The 21,265-nt window shown below is 47.8% G+C and overlaps 1 protein-coding gene and 1 long non-coding RNA gene across 5 annotated transcripts in view; one reads left to right on the forward strand and one right to left on the reverse strand.

Moving 5' to 3' along the window:
- The first annotated feature begins 3,649 nt into the window (after nucleotides 1–3,649).
- LOC119815427 lies at nucleotides 3,650–21,184 on the forward strand. Of its 2 annotated transcripts, none has more exons than XR_005285507.1 (3): nucleotides 3,650–3,703; nucleotides 7,079–7,292; nucleotides 20,236–21,184. It is a non-coding gene; the product is annotated as an uncharacterized LOC119815427 (long non-coding RNA). The 2 variants fall into 2 exon arrangements; XR_005285505.1 differs by lacking the exon at nucleotides 20,236–21,184 and adding an exon at nucleotides 19,175–19,528.
- The window catches only part of Irag1 (inositol 1,4,5-triphosphate receptor associated 1), a 110,332-nt gene continuing 95,844 nt past the window's right edge, over nucleotides 6,778–21,265 (reverse strand). For all 3 annotated transcript variants that reach the window (XM_042055152.1, XM_038331540.1, XM_038331547.2), the window contains 3 exons: nucleotides 14,568–14,687; nucleotides 13,257–13,388; nucleotides 6,778–8,580 (listed from right to left, as the gene is read on the reverse strand). In XM_042055152.1, coding sequence (XP_041911086.1) covers nucleotides 8,337–8,580; nucleotides 13,257–13,388; nucleotides 14,568–14,687 — 496 coding nt within the window. In that variant the 3' untranslated portion in view covers nucleotides 6,778–8,336. The remainder of the gene's footprint in view (nucleotides 8,581–13,256; nucleotides 13,389–14,567; nucleotides 14,688–21,265) is intronic.

Genomic DNA, 21,265 nt, shown 5'->3' on the forward strand with positions numbered 1-21,265 from the left:
GAGGACAGTGCCCAGACCTGGGTTTAAATCTTACTAACACTAGCTGGACAGTGGTGGCACATGCCTTTAACCCGGGAACTCAGGAAGCAGACAGGTCTCTGTGAGATGGAGATCAGCCTGGTCTACAGAACGAGTTCCAGGACAGGCTCCAAAGCTACACAGAGAAACCCTGTCTCAAAATCAAGCAAACAAAAAATCTTACTAACACCAATAATCCATGTGTCCTTGAGCATATTTTAAGAAGCACTTGAACTCCCTGGGCCCCAGTTTCATTGCCTGTCATAGGACAGGGCTGCATGAACTTAGAAATAATAGTGATTCTACGGCACCAAATACTATATGGGTTATTCTTAAGGAATGTACAGGTGGGCTGGGTGGTGGTGGCACACACCTTTAATCCCAGCACTCAGGAGGCAGAGGCAGGCAGATCTCTGCGTACGGGGCCAGCCTGGTCTACAGAGTGAGTCCCAGGACAGCCAGGATTACACAGAGAAACCCTGTCTCCAAAAAAAGGTGAAGAAAGAAAGAAATATACAGGGAGGCAAGTGTATTAGTCACTGTAGTATAACTACTGCAACCAACAACTCCACAACTCAACGGCTTACTTGATCAGTCTGCAGTATTCCAATGACTGCCAGGTGCTGACGGCAGTAATAGTGAGTGTGTATACTGAGGAGTCCACAAAATGATGTCTTCACAGAGCGAAGCTCTTTCCACCTGTCTCCCGTGGCACTCCTGTCTTCTAATCTCTCTGAGTTCCCTTCCGGGATCTTCACAGTGAACCAGCAAATGTAGATACGCTGCTAAAGATTGCTTTTGAGGCTAAGCCTGGAATATGTCACTCCTGTTCACAGCTGAGCAATCAGAACTTAGGCACATGTTCCCATCTAACCCGATTAAAGAATTTTAACTCAGCTATGTACCAAGAGTGAAAAAGAAAAATGACTTGGTGAACATGGAATGGTCTGTGCTTGAGCATCCCTGCCTGGCCACCCAGGATGGGGCTCACTATTTCCCCCTTTTGCAGAACACAATACTCTTCTCAACGGAGACCACCCAAGGTCCCACCCTGCACAGAGTTCCTGATCTCAGAGATATGCCCTGTCTTAGCTATTTTTCAATTTCTATGGTAAATTGCAACCAAGGCAAGTTCTAAAAGAAAGCATTTAATAGAGGCTTATTGTTTCAGACGGTGACTCCATGACCATCATGGTGGGAGCAGGGTGCTGGAGCAGTAGCTGAGAGCTTACATTCTGATCCATAGGCGTGAGGCAGAGAGAGCTAACTGAAATGGTTTGGGACTTTTGAAACCTCAAAGCTTGCCCCCATCGATACATCTCCTCTAATGAGGCCACACCTTCTAGTCTTTCCCAAACAGTTGCACCAAACTCGGGTCCAAGTACTCAAACAGATGAGTTTGTGGAGAACATTCCCATTCCAGCCACTACATCCCCAGTACTCTGACTAGGTCTAACTATGGCCATTTGTAGACTTGGACCCATGGGGACCACTCCCCAATGTACTGGGGAGGCAGGATCTGGGCATCTCAGCCAAAGTTTTCATTTGTCAAGGGGAAAGATGGACGTCATGGCCATCGCCAGGCTAGAGTGGTTCAGGAATGCCAGAGAAATGGCATAATGAAGGCCATTGCTACGGACGGGATGCAGTGTGAGTGTCACTCAAGTTTCTGTTGTGGTTAAACAGTTGGTCTCCAGGGTGGAACCATATGAGGAAGAAGGGTTAGTTTTTCTTGTGCAGTTCCTTTGGGAGCTTTTGAGAGATGGTTGTTATATAGGAAGGAAGCCTATCCTGGCCACCCTTTTCAAGTGGGGAGTTTTGTTGAAATAAAGGGGGTGGGGGAAGGAAAGGAAGAGAGAAAGAGAGGGAGATGCAGAGAGAGAAAGGGGAAAAGGAAAAAGAGAGAAGTAGGCAGAGTTTCACCTTTAAAGAGACAGGGTACTACCTGCCCTGCATGCAGGTGTGATACAGGACATACATGACGCATTCTGTCAGGCCCTCAAGGGACAGGGCCAGGTTCATCTGGATGCTAATATTCTTCTATTCTTTATTTATTTTTTTTTAAAAAAAGGTCACCTCGCTCAGGATGTGACCTTTTTTTTTTTTTTAGCAAGGAAGCCAGGACCGCGAGGAGTGCTTTTACCCCTTGAGACGGTGGGACAGATCTAACAGGAGACCACCAAGTCCAGTCGGAATGGGACTGATGGAACAGGGGACCAAACCGGACTCTCTGAATGTGGCTGACGGTGGAGGAGGACTGAGAAACCAAGGACAATGGCAATGAGCATGAACTCTACAGCATGGACGGGCTCACTGTGAGCCTTGTCAGTTTGGTTGCTCACCTTCCTGGACTTAGGGGGAGCTGGGAGGACCTTGGACTTAACATAGTGAAGGGAACCCTGATGGCTCTTTGTCTTTGGAGAGGGGTGGAGTGGGAGTATGGGTGGAAGGGAGGGGAGGGAAGAGGGAGGAGGAGGGAAGGAGATGGAAATCTTGAATAAAAAAATGAGAAAAAGAAAAAAAAGGTCAGAAGTTAGGTGTGGCAGGTTAGGGAAATGAGGGTATTGAGTTCTCAAGACTTCTTCCTGCTGATCTGGGGCACTGACCATCTTTGGGGGACCTGAGAAAGCTGGGGTGCTGGTCACATCCTAGGGTATCTGGTTGTTTTACTGCTGTCCAGGCTATGTGGAACTGTCTGGCGCCTCTTGAACCTGGCAAGATGCTGGTAGAGCAGAGGAAAAGGTTAAGTTAAGGAAACATATTTTCCTTAGGTTTTGGTAATTGAGGAAGGGGATGTCAAGACCAGGGAAAGGTAGGGAGGCTTAGGCTGCTTAGGAAGGGAGGGGTGCATCTGACTTGTTCGAGGTGAACCCACGTTGACTTCCTGGAACTTACAAGAATTCTTTGAGTGTGTGAAAACATAAGTCTAGACACATTAGAAATGGCAGTATATTTGTGCCAGAAATGACTTTGATTAAAAGCATTAACAATCTTTCTTCTATCCAGAAAAAACTGTGACAGATGATCTTGCGCAATGAAAGGCGTCTTTGGGGTCTATATTTAGAAAACAACCAAAGGGGATTTAAAACCTTGAGCTTGTAACTGTGGTGATAGTGCTGGCACTCTGCCAGAGCTAGATTAATGGCTTATCAGAAATTTATTGATTAGTGTCAAGATTATCGGCACTTAGGCCTTTTCCCTCAGACCTTCCTAACTGGCATTTGCACACCTTAGAACACGTTCTTAGACCGAAAGCATCTCAGATCCTCACATGCCAAGCTTTGTGCCGGGTCAGCTCCTGGCAGGACCTGCTCCTTTCCTTCCTTCATTACGGCATCATCTTAACATTCAGGAGAAATCTGTCCTGCACGTTGTCTCTTCTTGAGTCTGGTAATGAGGTGAATTGTGTCTAGACCTTGTATTGGCTCCAGGAGAGTGAGGCCTGTGATCTGAAGTTTACACAGAGAACTGAGAAGGCGGCTGAAGCCTTGGTTCTGCTGTCAAGCTGGCAAAGCTGTCAGTCGTCAAACTGCATCAGAGTTCTGGAGAAGGATCAATTTTACCTGGGTTAATGATTAAAAATGACAGAGACTTACTTGATTGGCTACCTAGGCAGCCAACCCAAGGTCCTCCATGGTCGCTGACGGCAGGTCTTAGGGCAACATCCGTCTTCCAGCTGGCAGAGGTAAGCCTGCAGGGCCCCGGAACAACCCCCAGGCTTCTGCAGAGGAAGGACTCGTGGGAGGGCTTTACCTTCGTCTTCCGTAACTTGAGGCAGTTGGTTCCCCAGTGCCCTGTTGTCCACAGTGTGAGGAGGGTCCTTGCAGCAGTTGAGGTGAAAGACGGGTTTTCTCAGTTGGCTAGCACTACCGCTTGTGGAGCAAGCTCTGGTTGGAGTGTCTTCTGTTCCCGTCTTCTTTAGAGGAGCCCACCTGTCTCTCGACTGAAGTAGCGGGTGTTGTGGTCCCAGCAGACAGGTAGTTGGAAAGTGATCTAGCAGTCCAGGTTAGGGTCTCTGCATGCCTCAGGCCACCTGCCCACGGGTGGGAAGGACCGTGGGGAGACCTTGGCAGAGTCATAACACCAATGTGTGATTATGTCCCAGAGGGACCTTGGTGGGTGAGAGTCCAGAGGCCTCACAGCGGGCGAAAGACTAAGACGCCATACAGACAGAGCTTATGTGGGAGGTTTTATTGAAACACAGGAAGTGGGGGAATGAAAGGGAGAGAGAAGAGAGAGCGGGGAAGAGAGACCTGCTTGCCTCTTCTGAAGAACAGCAGGAAGAGCTTTGCTTCTGGTTTTCTGACACATGGCTGCTCCCCCCAACGTCCACACCTGTCACTACTATTTGCCCTTCACTGGGAGCTCCTTGTCAGAAACGAGCTGGCAAAGGCACCATGGGCTTGAACTCCAGCATCGTGAACCAAATGAACCTCTTCTGAAGCTGAACGTGGTGGGGACACGCCTACACTCACAGGGAAAAAGCAGGAGGATCATGAGTTCAAAGCCAGCCCGGACTAAAAGTGAGAACGTACTTCAAAACAAAAGAGAACCAAGGCCTAGGGTCTGCTGAGGTGACTCAGTGGGAAAAGGTGTGACTCACTAAGCCTAATGACCTCGTTTAACCCCAAGACCCACATGGTGGAAGGAGAGAACTGACTCCTACAAGGAAAAACTGGATATTCTATCCTGAGTCTGACGGTCCCATAAAATGTAACACATGAACAAGAGTCGTATCTCATATCCAAAAGCTGGAGGACAGCCATTGTCAATTTTATCAAAGCTAAAACCTCTAGGTCCTAGATTCTAGGAGATGAGCCTCTGAGTATACCTATAGTGGGTGACTGGGCTAATTGTGGGAAAACCTGCCCACCGTGGGGGGCACCATTCCCTAGAAGGGATCCTGGATTATATGAAAAGGAGAAAGTGAGCAGAGCACATTCACCACTCTGGTTCCTGGCTGAGCTGCATGTGACCAGCTGCCTCTAGCTCCTGCTACCAAGAATCCCCACCACCACCATAACAAGCTGTACCCTTAACTGTGAGCCAAAGCAAACCCTTCCCCCATGAGGTTGTTTTTGCCAGGGTATTTTAGCAACGGTAAAAGTCACAGACATCTTTGGAGAAAGATCCCATCTTTACAGATTAGACCCTGATTCTCCAGTTCTCTGGGGATCTAATTCAGCACTGGAGAAAGATTAGGCTTCGACTCCACATAACAAAGAGGCGTCTGACTTCTGCCAAAGGTTTGGAAATGTGCGTTTATTTTCAAACTCAGCTATGTGACATTCTAAGTTCAGCACTAGCGCACCTACCTGTGCGGGGCTTAACGTGAAGGACTGACAGCCGGTGACTTAGGTCCAGCGTCCCCCTCGCTGTTCCCTCTTCCAGGCTGCACAAAAGGAGACAGACTTCACAGTGGCTCCTTCAGGAAGTGACATCAGTGGTGATGCAGACCCACTCCTCAGCAGCAGAAGGCTGGCAACCAGACGCTGGAGGCCAAGCAGAAATGTCTGGTTTCAGAGGCATCTTGAATGGAAAGTTTTATTTCATTTTGTTGTGATTGTCAGGAAACACAAGGCTGGCTTCCGTGCCACTGGCCGTGTGTGACGGCAGCTGTACCTGCTTCAAGTTATCCCCCATTTTCTTGAAAAGGTGGCCCAACGAGCGTGTTTTCAGCCCTGCTGTTGGAAGTATGGCTATGCTCTTTGGAGATGTTCTTTTCCTCAGCTGCCCTCACAGCTGGAGTAGTGTGCTTGCTGGTCTAGGCCCCAGGCTCCTGCAGGCTTCAGAGGCCAGTGATGATGCTGAAGCCGTTTGCACATGCTCCCCTTGACTCTGTCTCACCTAGAACGGGATGGGAATCCGTGGCCCAAAGGACGAAGGGCTCGCTCAAGTTGGACCTTCTTTGGGTATGGGGGTGGACTGAGACTAGACATTGACTCCCCCCCTAGAGTCCTAACAGCTGCTCTCTCTGCGTTCTGTCTACACCCTGTCTTTGGCTATACAGTGCTTAGTAGTTAAATCTCTTTGGCTGTATTTATTCCTATGGAAGACACCAGGTAAACAATCTACCTATGCCTGCAAAATCCCACTGCCTCGCTCTGAATCTCAGCACCTTTAATGGCACATCCTTGGGTTCCTCACTCCGCCATTTCCATCCACTGTAAAGGATGTCCCTTCAAAACCAGCATTTTAATGTGAGGCCTAGTCGGGGTTGGTAGAGGGCGGGCATGTCTGTCTAAAAGGAGAGATTTCATGGAGTCTTAAAGTTGGGAGAAGGGGTTGCTGTAGTCTGGTTCCATTCTTGTTCTCTCAGAGTAAACAGAGAAAGGTAAAAACAAGCTGAGGTTAGGAATCAGTCGTGACAGGTTTCTCATGGAGACAGGAAGGTCCTGAGGGTTATGGTATTGGGAAACCTCATGTTCTAGGTTGCTCTCCACCTTCAGTGCTCACTTGTTCTTTCAACCAACACTGAATGATTCCGTCCAAAGTGTTTGCCATGTTAGGTACCTACCCAAGAGATGGTAAGGCATAGGATTTGAGGGAAAATGCCCAGGGAGACAGATGTATAAATAAGCTAGACCGTAGATACAGGTCAAGGGTTGAAATTTCACCAGTGCCAGAAGCACTAAGTGGGATGCCCCCAGGATGCTGGGCGTGGTGAGAACGTGGAAGGCCTGTATGGAGGGGTAGTGTTTGTGACTGGTCCTCAAGAGTGGCGAGAAAAAGACAAGAGCAGGAGAGATGCTCATGAGCTGACCTACAGCAGGAGTAACAATTTCATTTAGGAACCATGGCAGGTTTGAAACAACAGAAGGGCCAGCTGGGCAGGGGTGGGATCAGATTGGAGGGCGCCTAGGTGAGAGACCATAGAAGAAGGGTCAGGGGTACAACCCTGGTGCTAGGCCACTCTAGTTCAAATGACTTATTTACTAGCTATATATGCTTGACAAGTTGAATCAGTGTGTGTGTGTGTGTGTGTGTGTGTGTGTATGTATGTTTGTGTGTGTGTATGTGTTCTTGTATCGTTTATGCTTCTGTTTCCTTTTTTGAACAGAGAAAGAGAAACACCCATTTCAGATTTTGTTTTTCCTAAGGACTAAATGAATCACTACCTATATAACACTGAGACAGTTTTGACTCACAATAAGGTCTACATGAGTGTTAGCAACACCATAGAATGAAAAGCAACCACCACAGAAGTCCTGTCTCTACTGATGAGAGCCGAATGAGGGCAACAGCTGAACCGTGGGAGAGATGCCGTGCTGGAGGTGAGATGCGCTCCGCTCCTTCCGTTTGATGCTGAGCAGGTCTTCCAAAGGACATATTTGGGCAGGAAACAGCATGAGAACGGCAGCCCTGAGGTGCAAGGCAGAGTGAGAGTCTGGAGTGGAAGGCACACCTTTTCTTACCCAAGGGGTGGGTTGGCTACGTAGGATCACTTTCAAAGGCACTGCACCACCAGGGGACAGACCGTGCCGAAGAGCAGCTCCAAACTGGCACCCGACGTGCAATGCAGACGTGATTTCTTAGGACGTTCAAACATCTTCAGAGTGTGTGGAGGGCTCCCTGTATTGATGCCTGGTGACTACTGTTCCATACCCAGTGAAAACCAATTGCTTGGCACAATATGGCTACCACTGAGCGGAACACACTTCCAGAGAGTGGGTGTCTGTGCACAAACATGTCGTGTGTACAGTCTAGATGCATAAAGATACGCTATATATTAACTCGCATCTTCCTGCTCCCTTTCGAGCATGGGGCTACTTTTAGCCTGTGTACTTTTCTGAGGAAGCTTCCCCACGCTCTGACAAGAAATGGTGATTCTGAAGGAGAGAGAGAAGGCTAAAGAGTGGTTGTGGCAAATGAAGTGGGAAGATATCCACGCTGTGACTCCAAGTCCCAGGTCTGATCCTTATGGTCAGTACTGGCCATTAACTGCAACTCTTCCTGATTATGAAGCATAGGGAGGAAAAGAGAGAGCAGGCTTCTCGCTGTCCCCTGAATGAAGGGCCTTCAGTTCTCCCAGCCCTCCGGGTCAGGGGCAGGGCTCTTCCCTTGTGTCAGAGTCCTTCGTGAAGGTCACTTTTTGTCCACCAGACACTTTTCCAGAGCAGTTTTGCTGATCCCTTCAAACCATCAGCTTATGGTGTTTGAGTAGCTTCCACGGAGGTGACGAGGGGGAAGAGAAAGCCTCCTTGTTCCCCAATGGGATGGGTGGCCACATGGGCACACCTGGGCCTGGCACACTGTACGCGGGGGCAGGGTGTGGGGTGAATGCACTAGAGGAGGGCATGGCTAAGGACTCTGAGGCCCTACTGCTCCGCTGGCTGCTCTTGCTGGAGTCCTGAGCTCCACCACGAGTCCCGCTGGGCCGCGGAGCAGGTGGATCTCCCAGGGGGCCCCTCGGTCTGCTCTGTACACGAGTTATAGGAGTTGTAGAGGCCAAGCACAATGCTCAAGACCAGCATGACCGCGGCCATCATCCAGATCACTTGCCAGTGTTGACACAGTTTGGGATACATGACTTGTAGGAAATGGACCAGTTCTTCAAGTTTGCTGTCGAGGGAATAGAGAGATTAGTATATCAAGCACATATCTGATGCCCAGACCCATACTTCCCTGTCTTTGGATACCTCCTATGCTGTCTAAGGCAGAGATTCTTAAGCTTAGCTACACAGAGAATTGCCTGGCAGCTCGTATCCAAAATATCCCCAGATGAGAATCCCAGTAACGACCTAAGAATCCCCAGGTGGGTCTGGTGCCACTAGTCCATACTGTGAGAGGCTCAAGCAGATGTTTGTCAACATCATTATGCCCATCTTCCACTTCGTCCCTCCTTCTCTTCCCCCACGCTCTCCAAACTGTTCTCTCTGTTACTTCCTCTTTGTCTCTCATCTGCATCTGTCTCCTCTTCTTTAATCACGTTTGCTTGTTTCCCAACTTCCTCTCAGCCCATCCTCTCTCTTTTCAGTTTAGTAAAAGGACATTTGATCGGAGTCCCATCCTAGAGGTTTCTGGAGATATCCTGTGCATTTAAAGCAAGCTATGTTTTTCTCCTGTGTCCAATTCCAACTCAATGACCTGCAAAACAAGATGACTGAGGGTTACTACACCATAGAGGTGGGGAGAGTCACCAAAGGCTTCCTGTAGGCCACATGTCTTGCAAACACGCTGTGATGCTCAGGCTCAGGAAGATGGAAACTTGAACAGAGAACTGGTGGGAAGTAGATGGCTTGCCATGGGGCAAAGTCCTCAGCAAATGGCCTCCTATGAAAGGAACCAGGTCCTTGAAAGGCTTGCCTTGGGTGCCACGACCACAGGGAGAGCAGTTAGCTTCGTGTCTGTGGCAGGAACCCCACCAGCAATTTCAGCTGTACAAGCCATTACAGACAGCTTAGCGCACTTGCTTCCAAGAAATCACTGGCTATTTATGTGACTGCTTGGAAGGAACAGATGTGAAGTACAAGCTTCCTTCCTTCTAGCCCTATTCATCTTGAGATCCTAGTGGGATATAATTGGAATCCAAAATAGTCATTTTTTGAGCTATACTTTTGCGCTCCAAAACAGGCTGCTGGTGTGGGGCGAAGGTCACTCTAAATCCACACTTACAGATTTGCTTTCTAGTTACACTTAGGGAGGGGGGAGTATGCCCACCAGTGTGCGTGTGTCTGTGGAGGCCAGAGGTATCAGGTGCCTTGGAGCTGGATTTATAGGAGGTTGTGAATTTAGGTCCTCTATAAGAGTAGAATGTTCTCTTAATTTCCAAGTCATCTTTCCAGCCCCTAGATCCATCCTCAGTCTACAAAAGAGGGGGTCAATATCTGGGTACGCGATCCTTAAGCGGTCACCTGGTTTTTGGAGAGAGACTAGAAACAAAATTAAGCTAGTAATATAATTCCTTTGGGTCAATGTTTGATGCTAACCCTTCTGTTTTTGAAGTCGTATTGGACCTGATTTACTATCATTCATGCCCATAGAGTACGTCTGAGCCAGCGGTGAGCGAAAAGAGCCAGTTTTACAGGACACAGTGTGAATCTCAGTTGTGTTACATAATAATGCCATAGACCACATTAAGAAGGTGCTGGGTTACTTTGCCGAAAGTTCTTCCAGAGATCAATATTTATAATAGATGGCTTCATTGCATAATAAAAGAAGAAGAAACTTAAAGGACTTAGAGTTCAATGCTGAGGCCCAAATAAGGGGCTAGTTGCTGGGCTTACTTAGGTCAACTTTTTCTAAATTTATTTTTTTGTTTTGTTTTTGGGGGTTATTTTTTGGTTAATTTAACTTGTGTGTATGAGTGTTTTGCCTGTTATTTTTTGGTTTATTTAATTTGTGTGTATGAGTGTTTTGCCTGTTAGTTTTTGGTTTATTTAATTTGTGTGTATGAGTGTTTTGCCTGTTATTTTTTGGTTTATTTAATTTGTGTGTATGAGTGTTTTGCCTGTTATTTTTTGGTTTATTTAATTTGTGTGTATGAGTGTTTTGCCTGAACGTATATATGTGCACCATGTGCATGCCTGCTTTCCATACAGGTCAGAGGAAGGTGTAAGATCCCCTGGAAATGGAATTAGGATTTTTGTGAGCCATGAAGTGTATGCTGGGAACTAAATCCAGGTCCTCTGTAAGAGCAACAAGTGCTCTAAACTACCGGGTTATCTCTCTAGTCCCAGTGTTTTCTAAAATGTATGAAACAAGACATAAAATTCACTCTCTGTGGTGTGTGTGTGTGTGTGTGTGTGTGTGTGTGTGTGTGTAAATATGTGTGTGCACACGCACAAGTGTATGCACCTCTGGCTGCACATGGAGACAGGAAGAGGGCATTGGATGCTCCCCTCTATCCCCTTCTCCTGGGCTTTTGAGCTGGGGTCCCTCCTTGAACCTGGAGCTCATGTTTGCTAGAAGCCAGCAAGCTGCTGTAATCCTCTTGTCTCTGCCTTTCTTGGACCTGAGGTTACAAAGCGCTCACCGGATGCCTGGCTTGCTATGTGAGCGCTGGAATCCAAACTCCAGTCTTTGTGGTTGTGTAGCAAGTGTTCTTAGCAACTAAACCATTTTTCCAGCCCATGGAACTTTTGATAACTTCAGACTTTGCTTGCTAGTGAGGCACCAACATTCCACAGGGGACTCATGTTCAAGTGAAGTCTCCTGCTGGCAACTCTGGTCCTAAGGGACTCCATAGTAGGCTGACTATCATCTGGCATTAATCATGACAGCTCTTGGCACCAATCTGGCTGGGGTTATGGGGGAGAGAGGAACTTTCTGACAGTGGGTGTGCAGTTTATATGATAAATGTCCTGAGAAGATGGGCTGAGCCTGAAAAAGTAAAGTTGTACCCCTGTGCTGAAGGCTGAGGACCCTCTGGAGGGCGCTACTCAGATCCGTGTCAGTCATTGGAGGATGCTGTCGCCTCAGAACCTAAAACAGCTGTAATCAGGCGTGAAGGATAGGGGTCCCACTGGGGCCTCTAAAGGCTCAGGTACTGCAAGTGGCCATTGCCCAGAACTGCTCACAAGATGGGCAGAAAAGAACCTAGGCAAAACCTTGTACCCCCCCCCCCCCGCTTTCATGAGACAAGAGGGAGCTGCCAACTACCAGAGATGGAGTTAGCTAGATAAGGCTTTGTAAGCCAGACTGTTTATAGTCGTGTGCTTGCTCTGCTTATTTCTCTTTTGTTCTTTTGCTGTGTGTGGAAGTGTTAGAAATTCTAGCCTGACTTAGATGAATTCAAGGTGCCAAAGGAAGAGCTTTTGTGCAGGCTTGGGCTTGGCAAAGGCAGCCTGGTGGTCTGAAAATTAAATGCAGATGACCCCCAAGAGGGAGGTGAGATGTAAGGAGGACTGGATGCAGTTGCTTGGAGTCAGGGTTGTGCTTCCATGATTAAAGTTGAGGCTCTTTCACCAGAGAGAGCATGTTTACCTCGAGGAAGCATTTTCCCTGGCATGCTGAGAAAGCTCTTCCCTTGGCACTGGGGTTGACCCAGGCAGGCCAAGCCCCCTCCTGCTGGTTGCTTCTTCCACCACTGGGCTCTGTTGATGGCATCTAAGGCTTAGAAATAGAGTTACCATCTTTCTAACCTTCACTTACTACCTATTCATGACATGTGAGTAGGTTCTGGAGCTTGCCAGCAGGAGACTCAGTTACAGACACTGTGTCTGGGATCATACAGCTAATGGTGTTGTCTGGAAATTTTCTGAACCCCAGGATAGTTGAGGGTATCTAAAAGAAAATTTCGGTGAAGTATTCCAAGGTTACTACAACTACAATTGAGGAAAAAAAAAAAACAAAACAAAGCAAAAACAAGACTTATGGTTTTGATGTACTAATAGAGATAATTGGGTATAATACATGAAATTGGGGCTTTTTTGAAAATCTAGGGTGTTGCCCTATCCTTATATTGATCAAGCAGTGTATGCCTCTTCTAAGGAATAGTTGATTCTGTCCTTAAACACATTCCTGTGTGGGATAGTTCTGGCCGATAGAGTTGTGACCTTATTACATAGAATACCCTGCAATGAGACAAGGCTATTTCTATTGTTACTGGTCTGGAGAAGCATCTCAAGAGAAGAGTGCTTGTCTGCCATTTGCAAGGTCCTGGGTTCAATCCCTAGTGCCAGTTTTGTTTGGTTTTGAATTTACCGTTCTGTGCGGGAAAGTGAGACTTTTTTTAGTGGGCCAAGTCTGTGTTCCTTCTCCTCTTCCACTCATTAGAAGAAGATAGCTTGAAACACAAAAGAGTTTGTTTTCAACCTGAAGCGGAGACACCATGCAAATGACCAAGTGTTTGGTCATCATAGCAGGGACCTATTAGAGACTGAACATGGCCACTGAGCAAAGTTTGTTCCCTGCCTCCCATGTTCCCTCTGCTCTTCTTGTTTTTGTGCAAACCCTCTCTAGGAACTCGGGCCAGCCCCTTCGATATGAGCTCTTCTATGGTGGTGGCTGTGGAATGGGATGACCACAGCTTGGCTGGGAGTCCACCAAATGTCCTTTTCCCTTTCTTGGCTCCTAAGAGCTATTAGTGGCTTTCTTCCGTGCCCACGACCACCTCTGATGCCTCAGCTTTCGCAAATGTGCCATTTCTAACTTAATTTTCTAGAGTCAGTGCCTTCTTGAATTCTGCTGGCCACCAGCCCTACTGCCATCCAGGAAGGGCATTTCCATCCGTTTTGTGAGATTCAACAGGTAAAATGACCTGAAACCCATTTGGTATCCAAGTGTAGGCTTCCAACCTGCTTCTCTGCTCCTTCTCTTCCTCCTCAGTTTCTTCTACCTCTGCTGGTTCCTCGGGACTCTCTGTCTTCTGCTCTTCCTCCTCCTTCAGGTCCTGAAGTTCTTCTGTCTTCTTTACCCCTTCCTGGTATCTGGAGGGCAAAAGGGAACAGCTGAGTCAGGGAGGACCAGACACGGGGCATTCTTGCCCCAGACCCGGGGGAGAAGACTCAAGAACTTCCAGTCATTGCGCACTTCCTGTGGCTCCATTCAACAGGAAAAAGCTGGGAAACTCTGCTGAGCCCCAACACAGCTCATGTCAGTACCATTTCCCCTCACTCCTCAGCCATCCTTCCTGTTTATGTGACAGTGTGACAAACTGATTGAGGAAAATGTGGGACAAGATCTACTGCTGGTCACCATCCTACAAAACATTCCCCAGAGATAAGACTGCATTTTCCCTGTGGAACCTGGGAGCTTCAGCTTTAGGGAGAACCTCATCTCAGGGTGCTGGGGTGTTTTTCAGAAATGTCAGGCCTTGATGTAGGGAGGTACCCAGAAAATAGTCACAAAACCAGTGGATGGACTTTGCTTCTGTGTTTTCTGAGGAGACCCTCCTGTAAAAGCCCCCCATGATTTCTCTCAGGATCAATATTTCCCTGAACATATCTGCTCACTTGTCTGACAGCCAGGTGGCTAACTTCATTAGTTTCGCTGGGATGACCCCACCCACCACTGAGTGACTGTCACACAGATACCACAGGATTCTGTGCCCATGGTCAGCTAAACTTCCCTCAGGAGTCATGGGGCACCAGGCTAGGTTAAAGGTGAGTCTCTATCTTGAGTCCTGGGCGTTTGGCCCTGCTCAGTGTTCTCTTCCAGTGGCTGGTAGCTGGCACCGGCTGCTAATGCAGCTCATTTAGAGATAGGCAGGGGTGGAAACGGCAGGGAAGGGCAGGAGGAGGAGCTCTGACTTATAGGGAACAGCAGGGCGATTTCAGGCAGCACCGCTGAAGGTGCCCCTGGGCACTGCTGGCAGCAACATGACAACTCTGCACATGCGTCAGGTAGCCTCAGGCAGCACCAAGAGGAACCTAGCCCAGGCCCCTGATGTGTAGACATTTCTAGGCAGTGGCAACATGCCTGAAAAAGAGAGGAGTCTAGCTGAAGCTGGCCATTGTCTAAGCACGTCCTGTGTCCTGCTTTCTTGACTCAAAGAGGCTTTTGGTCCATTGACTGCTTCCCCCAAACTCCTCAGAAGCAAGCCAGGGTGTGAGAAGCTCACTTCTGAGACCTGCCAGGTGCCTTCGGGGTGGCGAGGTCTGACTCACCCTTTGCTGTAGACCTCTTCCTCTGCCCTGGCCTTGCTCTCCTGGCTCACGTCCTCCAGGCAGCTAGGGAGCAACACGGGGGCACAAGCTTCACAGTCGGCCTCTGCATTTGTCTTTCCACTAGCGAGGGGAGGGAAGCACAGGGCGTCATTGCAGGGAGAGACTGAACATCTGAAGACAAAACCCTATCTTTGGCCTGATTCCCGATTCAAAGAGGAAACTCGGGCTCTTTCACGGGCTTTCGGGTTTTAAAACATCTACCTTGATACAAGATTTTATAAAGACTCACTCCAATAATCTTCCCTAGACCACTGAGGAGGCAGAGACTACACCAGCTCCCTTTGCTGGATGTCCCCAAATCCAACTTTACTCTTATTTCAGAAGGTGCTGTGACTAGAAAGGCAGGTGTCCCAGGCAACAGGACACTGCCACAAGGAGGCAGACTGAAGTACGCTAGATCCCTTCTTTCTTGTAGTTAGTGTCTGTGACTTTCGACTATTCCTTCAACTGTGCATTGAGTATGATAACGCTACAGGCTCAAGGCAATGTGGAACTGGAAAGAGGAGAAGATAGCCCCCATTTTTGCCAATGTAGAGTTTCGTAGAAGGAAAAAGTAATCATATTAATTACGAATTATAATATTTATGAAAGAAACCATTTGGTGACAGGAAATGGAAAAGAGAGAGTGTGCTTAGAGTGGAAGGTCCAAAAAGGCCTCTCTGAGGCGCTGATACTGAAGCCCCCAGTCTCAAAGATGAGATATATGCAAAGATTAGCTGAGGCAGAGGGCAGAGGCCAGAAAGACTTTGGGACGCAATGGGTGCTGTAAACCTGAGCTGCTGAGAACAATCAATACGGCAGGAGCTAAGTTTGGAGCAGAATAAACTGCCATGTACATGAGGTGTCCGAGAAGAAATGCTGAAGACAGTTGGAGATGTCCAAGGGAGGCAGAGATAGCCACTTGATATAAATATAAAGAATATAAAGAATGGATGATGGCCTAAGGAGAGAACACAAGGAAAGAGGAGCAGAGATCTCAGGACAACTATCGTCAACACTCTTCTCAGGAGGAGGAAAGAAGGAGGAAAAGGCTAAAAAGACAGAAATAATGTTAGAGTCAGGGAGAGAGGGCTCATTGTGCTTCACTGCGTCTTCTGAAAGTCTGGGTCTTTCAAGGATGATGCAAGGGTCACATGGAGCCTTGAGGTAATAAGGAAAGGGAAGAAGAAAGGTACAGCCATGATTGGGCTGGGAAGGGGACTAGTGCATTGGCAGGATGGCACAGCTGAACAAATGGGTCAAGGGTGCAAGCCAATTCAAAAACAGGTAGAAGGCCTGGCAGAGAGAGTGAGGGAAGATGGCCAAGGGACAGTACCTTTGACTGAAAGACCCGGAGGGGATGAGAGAGGATGGCCAAGGGACAGTACCTTTGACTGAAGGAACCAATGCCTTTAAAAAGCAAGAGAAACCTCTCCTTAACTGGACAAAGAGCAGAAGTGGAAGGCAGTGAAGTGGGGTCCCGATGAACAAAGGCGAGCTGCCTCCTATCCTAATGGTGAAGCTGAAACATCCTTTGTAAGAACAAAGCCAAGTCTCTTGCAGAGAATGAGAGCAGAGGGTCTGAGAAGGCCACGAAACAGCAGCAAGCACAAGCATTGTGTGGCAAAGTAGGAAAACAGGCACACTAGCAAACCACCTCAGGATGGCTGGGCATGCTTGGAGCCCCTCTAATGCATGAATCGGATCACAAGTTCAAAGAAAGCAACCTAATAACCTAATAAGATGGATTCTGCAGCCATCAGGTTGGTGCCCCTAACCTGACTAGAAGTGATGGAGGAGCCCAGAAACAAGACCACGTTGCAAGCTGAGCCTCCTCCTAGCAGGAAGCTAAGGGGTCACGGCTGCTTTTCCTTAGGCAGAGGCCAAGTCTTCAGCTTGCTCCCTACTCTTGGTATCAACTTCCTATCTCTTAGCTTTCCCTCAGACCTTGAAAATATATGTTTCGTTAGGCTAAAAACCAAACCCCATCACGAACAAGAAAGATAACGCTCTAAAAATACCAGCTATTCAAAACAATCCTCCGCATGCAAGCTATACTCTCCACTCCCTTCCCTGTGGCCTCAGCCTAATGAGCAGTTTCCTATTTGTTCAATGACTGGAGCAAGCAGAGAAAAACACAGCTAGAGTCAGGGGCGGGGACGGCCATTATCTTATTATCTCACTAAGCATATTTATACATTAGAAGTGAAGTACGGTCACCGCCCCTTTAGTTTTTTTATTTTCCTCCATAGCTGCCCACATTAGAGGGTCCTTAAAGCTAAACAAATATGAAGAGAATGTGCCTGAGACAGGCCTGGTTCAAACTCCAGCACCCCAGGCTCAGAGACCTTAAATACCATCCTGAGACTGTGAAATCTTGTAACCCTCTTGCCTGGCAGGAATGAGGATATTCTAATAGAAAAGACACATGTGGCCTCCCCTTGGCTATCAGAATGTTAGAACAATGTACCCTGAGAAATTGAAATCCCCTCGGGGATCTCATGCTGGTGGAGGCCTAGGCCAGCCGGACGGGAAATTCGTCTGCCCTCAGAAGACTTGCAACCTCCCAGATTACCTTGCAGGACAGAGTGAAACAGAGACATTGGCAGGTCAATGATGGGAGGGACCACACTCTGGCCAGAACTCTCTAGCTATCCTCATTTCTGGCCTTCTACCTAAACCCACCCCTCCTGCTGGGACTGAGGATATGTTAGGCAGAGGGTCACGGGATCTCTGTTTTTCTTCCCAATATAACTGTATTGGATAAATCCTTTTATGTTTTCTACTACTAATTTGGCCCCTTTCATTGGCTGATTGGGTTCTGACCTTAACTCCAGTAATAATTAGTATGTGGGAGGGCTCAAATTCGGCCCTGTTGCAGGTTGGTGCTGACTCATGCTTTAACTGTGCTGTCTACTGTCCTTGCAAGGCGTTCCTTCCTCACAAGGGGATCTGTCATCTCCCCTCTGTACAAAGGCAGAATGCCTTCCCACCGGCCTATCCCACCCTCTGATCATGATCACAGAGAGGGCTGTCTGGAAGGGTCTAGAAGGTGCCTGGTGCAGATTAGAGTGCTTCCATTACTCCAACTTCACAAGGACCCATCTAACCCTGCACAAGAAGTTAGTGAAATGAACAGATCCTATCTGTAAATGAGGATTTCCTGAGAGCCTAGAATTTGGCTTGGGCTAAGAGAATCGACATTCATCGCTGCAAACAAGGGCTGGGCACAATCTGTGCCCATGGCAGAAATCACTGTGTGGCATCCATCCTCAACCTGGAATCCTGTGCCTTCTTTCTGAGTGATTCATTAAACTGTGGCTGTGTTTATCACTGTGCCCGGCTCCCAGTCACATGAGGTCTGTTTGTCCAAAGTAAACTGTTGGCCACGCTGGTTATCAGTTTATCGGTGAGCGGTATTTGAAAGTGACTTCAACTTTTCCAAAGGGCAGATCCTGCCTCTTAAACTCAGCAATGTTGCTAAATCATCCCAATTCAGTGGCTTCTTTTGATAAGCCCATTCCAGAGAACTTGAGCTATAGAACCTTCCTTGCCTCCTTGCACCCAGTCCCAGATTCTTGGATGATAATTATCCTGGGATAAAGTTTTCTCTAGAATACAATCAACAAGGGGATAGATTATTTGCTGTGCAAATTCAATGACCCTGGCTACTTCAAAGGCACAGAAGAGAATGATTTTTAAACCAATAGCTAATGCTGCACTGTGTCATGCCAGCATCATGGCTTTATCATAAAATAACCCACTAACACCCCCACACCCCAGCCGTGCTGATCTCTTTGTGAGTGGCTCTGCACACACCCTCTCATACCCTGCTCTGTCCCGCTCTCGATGCCCATCTGATCACCGGGTTCCCCCCCCCCCCCAGAGAGTTCTCTTTTCCTCCCTTCCTCTGTAGCCCCTCTGAATGTCCTCTGTTCTATTAAGAGGTTAAGAGCATGAGCCAGGCCATCTTCTAGCTGTGTTAGCTCAGGGAGCATATCTCTGGGTATCATTTTCCTCATCAATAAGACAGAGATGTTAATAATGTATCTACTAATGAGGTCCTTGGCAGGGCTGACATGGAATGGACAGCAAGCAGGGGGAAAGGCACCTGGCATGCAGGAATGAGTTTTGACTGAGAACAAGAGTTGTCATCACCACCACCACAGCCATCATCTTTCTTTGAATTCACCACTACCTTGGGATACCGTTAACCTCCCATTCACCTCGTTGATCATAAAACCTCTAGGCTTAACTTTAAAAGCAGATTCCTAGGTGGAAACAGTTTTTGAGCCCCACCCCATCTTACACCCACACAGGGTTAGGGGCACATTTTCTCATGTGTTGGTCCCTTAGCAACGTGCACTTCCTTATGACAACATTCAACGCACCGTGGAAAAATAGGCTGCTTCCTGTCTGACTTTCCCACTAGACTAGTGCTCCTTGAGAAACTGACCCTGAGAGCACTTGTCAAAAGAATGAAAGAATAAAAGACCACAGACACACAGCTCCCCTATGTGTATAAGGACAACTAAAAACCATTCTCTAACATATGTTTAAATCTCTAGATCTCTGGACCTTTGCTGAGTTGAAGAGTGGTTTGTTATGAAATGACCTACAAAAGCAAGACTCAGCTCGCTCTAAGCTCACATGGGACAGACAGTATAGTCAGCTGCTCTGTACTATGGACTGGCCAGAGGCTACATGGTTGTGCTATCACATGCCTAGACATTCCCCTCCCTTATCTGGAAATGGGATCATGTAACATGAAGCTCAATGCAACTACATATGTCTGATAAATGATTTCTCTTCAACAACGTGACTAGGCTAACTGGAATTGGTGCATCTGTATACAAGTAGAGAGGGCATGAATTCACTTTCACCTGCACGCTGTTCCATTATTGGCCACTTGGGGATTTATGATGCTTCTAGGTCTGTGCATTTGGAGGAAAAGCAAAAATCAATGAACATCTTTTCTAACTCTGCTGGAAATAGGTGCTACTGTGTGGAGCCTCCAGTGTTCTTCCCTCCCTTAGACCTCCCTCCCCTCTTTGCAGCCATCTTTCTTTCGATATATTTCCAGTAGGTGAGTCAGCCACAGCATCCACATGGCCAATGACAATTTCGAGCTAGCCTGGGGAGGTGGGGCCTACAAACTCACCCTGGGAACCTGTGGCTTGACTCTGAGTGTCACTTTGGCCTTTTAGCTCCTGATTTTAAACCCGCGAAAGGTGCCACTATCCCTGATCCTTACTCACTGATTGAGATCTGGGGCAGCCCCTCAGACTCTCTTACAGAGGATATCTCCAGTTCTTAACAGTCTCCAGTGCCTTGGATTGGAGTTCTCAGCTGTCCTGAACATTAGTTCTGAGAGAGCCTATCAAGGAGAGCATGGACCTAGATCTTCTACCTTGGCTGGGTCTGTTGGCCTAGAGCTGGAGAGAGGCCCTTGATGGAAGTGCTCTGAAACAGACTGAGGAGCCCAAAGTGCAGACTGGCAGAATTTCAGAGAGTATAAGTGATCATTTCTAGGTAGATCAGAGCCACGAATTAGGCCACATGGCTGTATGTGGTAAGGTTTTATAGCCTTAGATACTTATGTTTGGTGATGAATTTGTCATCTCTCGAGGTTTCCTGGAGTGAGTAAGAAGAGAGGAAGGAAGAGGAAACACTCCACGATGAAAAGGATTATGAGGACAAATATTGACAGAGTGGGGACTTGGCAATCCCACACACCAAGAATGAGGAACACAGGCTGAGTCTGGAAGTAGGGAGCTTGAGAACATCTCTGAGCTGACAGGGGGCTCGGCAGTCATGTTCTCTGCTGGACAACACAAGGCTACTGACAGCAACAGGAAATCAGAGCTCAAGCTGCTCCAAGGCAGAGAAAGAGAAACGAAGTCTGTGCTCCAGCAAATGAGGACAGACACAGGAGAAAGTCCTGAGAGGTGGCAGCTGTGGTCCACATGTTTCCCAACAAGCAGATAAAGAAAGTTCAAAAAGTAAACTATAAGCTGCCCCCATCCCCCTCGCTTTCCACCCCACCCCGGTACAGAAGAACCTTAGCACTCTGGCTCAGCAGGAGAGGGTCTGCCGATTGCACGGGTACCTGGGAAAGTAAGCCCAGGAGACCCTATCAGCTCTCGAGCCAATGTGTATCTTCTTTTCTATTTCTTGACAGAAAGATTTAAAAAAAATGAATTTACTCTGTCCAAAGTCACCACGTTTTGGGGGCCCACTCCCCTTTTCCAGGATAGTTTAAACCATATCTATCCCCAAATGGAAGAGATGCATTCACCTTCCTCTAGATAAGGTCTTGTCTGGGGTCCTGGGAATGAGCAGCCATATGTTACAAGCCTGCCGATTGGCATCAGCATGATGTGGCCGGAGTAAAGGGAACCACAGAGAGATGGATGCTGCCACACTGGAGCAGCCTGCTGTGGACCTGTTATATTAGCCCTGTGGGATTAGAGCTGTTTTGAGTCCACAGCCCCAAAGATCCCCAGCTAACGAGGATGCTGTCTGCCTCTCTGAGAATCTTAGGCTGGGTGTACCTGACCTCAGTCATAGTATCTTCCTGGTCCAAGAATGATCTGTAATCTTTGTGGGCCTCAGAGTCCAATTCATTTCCCCTGGAAATGATTTTCTTTCTATTTCAT

This window comes from Arvicola amphibius, chromosome 1, assembly GCF_903992535.2.
Source record: "Arvicola amphibius chromosome 1, mArvAmp1.2, whole genome shotgun sequence".
Lineage (NCBI taxonomy): Eukaryota > Metazoa > Chordata > Mammalia > Rodentia > Cricetidae > Arvicola > Arvicola amphibius.